This window comes from Solenopsis invicta, chromosome 6 (genome assembly GCF_016802725.1).
Source record: "Solenopsis invicta isolate M01_SB chromosome 6, UNIL_Sinv_3.0, whole genome shotgun sequence".
In the NCBI taxonomy this organism is placed as follows: Eukaryota; Metazoa; Arthropoda; class Insecta; order Hymenoptera; family Formicidae; genus Solenopsis; species Solenopsis invicta.
Window position 1 is genome coordinate 21,887,992 of NC_052669.1, and position 4,761 is coordinate 21,892,752.

At 29.3% G+C, this 4,761-nt stretch overlaps 1 protein-coding gene across 1 annotated transcript; it reads left to right on the plus strand.

The window, feature by feature from the left end:
- Nucleotides 1-216: 216 nt before the first annotated feature.
- Nucleotides 217-3,344, plus strand: LOC105203828. Its single transcript, XM_011172742.3, has 3 exons — nt 217-390; nt 1,752-2,111; nt 2,233-3,344. The coding sequence occupies exons 1-3, from the start codon at nt 330-332 to the stop codon at nt 2,538-2,540; spliced, it is 729 nt and encodes a 242-aa protein (XP_011171044.1). The 5' UTR covers nt 217-329; the 3' UTR covers nt 2,541-3,344.
- The last annotated feature ends 1,417 nt before the right edge of the window (nt 3,345-4,761 follow it).

A 4,761-nucleotide genomic window follows, 5' to 3' on the forward strand; every position in this document is an offset into this window, starting at 1 on the left:
ATAAATCATTGACACACACACACACACACACACACACACACACACACACACACACACACACACACACACACACACACACACACACACACACACACCGAGAGAGAGAGAGAGAGAGAGAGAGAGAGAGAGAGAGGGAAGAAATGAGAGGAAGAGGGAGAAAAAGGAAGATTATGAAACTAATATAAAAAAGATATAAACGTACCTACATATAAGAGTGATTAGTTGCAGAAATCAGTTTTAATGTACGTCCGTTGTATATCTGTTAAGATTGTTATGTAATATTGTAACTCTAGAGATTATTTGCAAAAGGAATTTCTTTAGTTTAAAAGATGTTAACTACTATTTTTTTTGCTTTTACGTTTATGACGTTACACGTTGCGGCAGAAATACGTAAGTAAACGTGAGATGTGCATTTGTTCATAACATCGCTTTGATTTATTTCGTACTATTTGTGAAAAGAAGATTGTCTTAATTTTTAAATCAGAACACTTTCGATTGCGCAACTAAGAAATTCAAATTAATAAAACACTTTTTTTTTAATTAATTTATTTTAATGTATATAAAAGATTGTGGCAACAAAGTTGTCGGCATAAACAATTGCGACAATGATTGTAATGTATGATCTATCTTAAAGCTAATTGCGTACTTAGTGTACATGAATAGGTACGCTTTAGGTAGTGCTAACGCGAAGGATGTCAGTGTGAGAAACTGCAGATGAAAAGAAACCATTCCCATTATAATCCTTTAGTAATTAATGTGCAACGATGGCATTGACAATTCTTAAAGAAACTTCTTGTTTATTCAGCATTTATGTCCATATTTTACAAAATGGCATGTATAAATACATGAGAACGTCTTGTAATAAATTTCCATAATAGGACAACTTATCTTACAAACTTGACTTGTTGCAATCGTTTGTAACGGATTTGTTCACGTCAGAAGGCGAGTTAAAAAAAAACGCATGTGTTCTAATATCTAAACTGCAGTCAAAACCTTAACTGTAAATTTTATAATGATATATAGGAACCTTTTATTTTTAATTATTTTTTTATTAATTTTACAACTGTCATAAACCATTATTTTATATATTACTAGCAACACAGGAGCGCACGCTACATAGCTTTTGCTATTATATAATTTACAATCTACACACATTTATACACGTAACTGTCAAAACACGATCTTTGCGATGACAGCAGCTCACGAAGTAATCACAGCGGGAGAACCAATCAGCATTACGGAAAAGCGTCAAAAGTAAATTTCGAGAGATGCGCCTATCGATTTAACATATGGACTTGTTCAGATAGAATACATTTCTTATTATTTTCTCTTTTATAGTTCTAAAAGATTTTGTTTATTAATTTCTATTTTATGATTTAATATTAATATTAAATATTAATATTATATAAATAAATTAAAATTAATTGTTTTATAGAGATTGCATCTCGATTGTCTAATTGCAAAACGACGTAAGTCTGAAATTTCCGAAATCGAGTTTTTGATATTGTACATATTCACTAGACTGTTCCGAGTCTTTTGTACTTTTTATTAATGTTATATAAGGCAATCGCAGTGCTTTAGTGGTGATTGCAACAAATATAATTGTAATATATTGTTAATTTTAGTCATACAACGTTTTACAAATCGATATTATTTTGAAGCATAAATTTTATTCTTCCTTTATTTGTATACTGCTCACAATTTTGTCTAAAAGTTTTTATAGAAAATGATATAAACTCTTTATTTTACAGCCTCCTACATTCATGTGTGTGGCCGCAGAGATCCAAATCTTGATCAATGCATCAAGAATAACGTCGACAATTTAAAGACTAAATTCTGCGATGGAATTCCAGAATTGGCCATTCCGCCAGCGAATCTTAATATTGATGAACTACTAGTTGTTGACGCGCCTAAGATCAAAGTGTATGCTAAAGATTCAAAGATAACGGGATTGTGCGACTTTACCATAAACTCTCTTCGTACAGACCTCGACAGACTCCACTTCAATTTTGAGGTAATATTTAAAGGAATCCAAATAAACACCACTTATGATCTCAACTTACACATACTGATGCCTATCGCCTACAAGGGACCGATGTATATTACTATAGGTATGTAAACGTGTAAGTCACAGTATTCTATTAAAATAAGACAAAAGGACTTTAATATAAACAATTTAATATAAAGCCTACTTATTTATTTTCCTTAAAATAATTGAATTGCGATTTGCAGATAATACAGACGCAAAAGTAGATATGGACATGAAACTGGCAACCAAAGGCGGCTACAGATATGTATATATATCTGAGTTCAAGATCAATCTCAATGTCCAAGGCTACAGCTATGACTTTGAAATGAATGAGACAGAGTCAAAAGATTTGCATGACATTCTTATAGACTTTGCAGAGAAAAATAAAAAAGAACTTCTTAAAATTTTTAAACCGGTTTTAGAAAAGGAGATTTCTAAACGAGTCATCTTGATTTCCAATGACATAGTTAAACTCTTTACTTACGAGGAGCTTTTTCCTGACCGAATCTAAACCAAAATGTTGAAATCCATTATTATACGATTATTCGGTATGTTCTAATTGTTTGTGATCCATTAAAAAAAAAATAATTTATACAAGGCTATATTTATAAATTGACGATCCAAATTTTATTTTTGTAACAATGATAATAGATGTACAATAGTAGCTAAATTCAATTGGAAGTTGAAAATAAACATCATTTCTTGATATCTGTGATAATTTGATAAAAGAAATTCAAATAGATATTGTTACGCCCGGTATAGGCGTGTATTATGTTATAAACGTCTTTTGTCTATGAGTGGCGATGTTCGTGTTGTTGAGGTCTGAAGCCTTGTTTTGATGACAGACGTGTAGAATAAACGTTGGAGTTTTTCAAAGATTCTGCTTTATTATTTATCGCACGCGAGTGCCTTTTGTGTGAGAGCGCGTGAGAGTGTTTGTGTAATCGACGGACGTAACAATATGATATGTTATATAAATTGTTCTTGATTCAGTTTTATTTGCAATAATTATTTATATCTAAGACGTGAAGTATATATATAACACATTTAAATCTTGAAATGGTTAAAACTGATCTTAGTGTTCCAATAACAATTTCTTAGGTGATTTACTAGTTGCTCAAATTGCATATTTGTTTTTCAAAAAGTAGCTTTTAAGTTAAAGAAAAGTAATATCACAATATTAAATTGCTAATTAATTTAATAATATTAATGCTAACAAGCATTAATCTATTAGATTCCTCCCTGGGAAAGTTTGTTGCAAAAAATATTATCTCAGCCAAGGTTTAAATCTGAATAAATAAATAAGTTCCTTAAATTCTGTGAAAGTGTCTTACAACAAAAACCCCGAAATACAGAAGTATTTATTGAGTTTTTCAATGTTAACTTTTTTGATGATTCTTGAGGTCAAAAAAATGTACACGTTGTGACGTTTATCAGCATTTGTTTTTGAGTTATGAACTTTTAAAATCCAAAAAATTGGGTTTGCACTCGAGATTCGGCAATTCTTCTTCTTTTTTAATAAGCGTTTTTCTTTCTTTAATATATGTTGCGTTTTCAATTCTTTCACACAAATTAAATATTGATATTATAATGTACACGGCAGATCCGCTTGTGTGTACGTATACAGGCAACCGGCACTTCTCTATTGCTATGACAAAGTCGACCATTTGTTAATTATAAACATAGGTTAAGTAGGACGAGATGAACATTTTACTTATCTTTGAAAGTTTGAATCACATTTTAAAAACGCTCTGTAAATATAATACTTCACTTACGAAACTATCTTCACTTATTTTGATAGTCTGTTTGAAAATGGGTTTGTGGTTACTACTAGTCAAAATAATGTAATTGGCAGAAGTGAACTGATTAGATCTGTCAGCACCGCGTTCTACGATTCATGTATGAGGTGTCAGCGGTCAAATTAAAAACTTGTTTAAAAATATTAAATATGCACTAATAACTATTTTTAAAATTTATTAAAAACTATAGAACTTTTCAAGAACTATAGGATTTTGTGATTTAATTTATTTTTTTTGTAACTTGAGGTGCTACGGAAAGTTGGCACCTCGTACGTTTAAAATTAAATTTTTTTTATTTAAATTGACAGAACTGTTGTTTTAATTTATCAGGAACTGTAGAACTATTATGGGTGCAAATGGAACTCTAATTAAAATATTTATTTTTTAAAAATGGGGTACCAACTTTGCACCGGCTTCGTACGATATATTATGTATTAGAGTGCTATTATGCTATTATGCGTTATTCTTGAAAATGTATCTTTCTGGGAGTTATGGAGGGAGAAAGCAAAATCAAAAAAGTAATTTTTCTCAAAAATGGCTAATTTTAATAAATAAAGTATTTGTTGTAAAAATAAATGTAAGAAAAGTGATACGTATTTTTAAAAAAATTATATGAAAGGTTTTAATTACATCAATTACAAAAAAAATATATTGTTTTTTAAAATACGTTTATAACTATTATAATATTAAATACGTTTATAACTATTATAATATTATAATATTAAAAGTAGTACGTTTGTACTACTTTTAATATTATAAATAAAATTTAATATTACAAATAAAATCAAAGTGATAGTATCTTTGTATTTTCATTCAAAAGTTTAATCCAATTTAAATGGTTGTATCTTTATAATTCTTAAAAAATATTAATATTATTTTTAATACATAAAACCCAAGTGGGAGTATCTTTACTGATAAATATGCAGAAAAAGT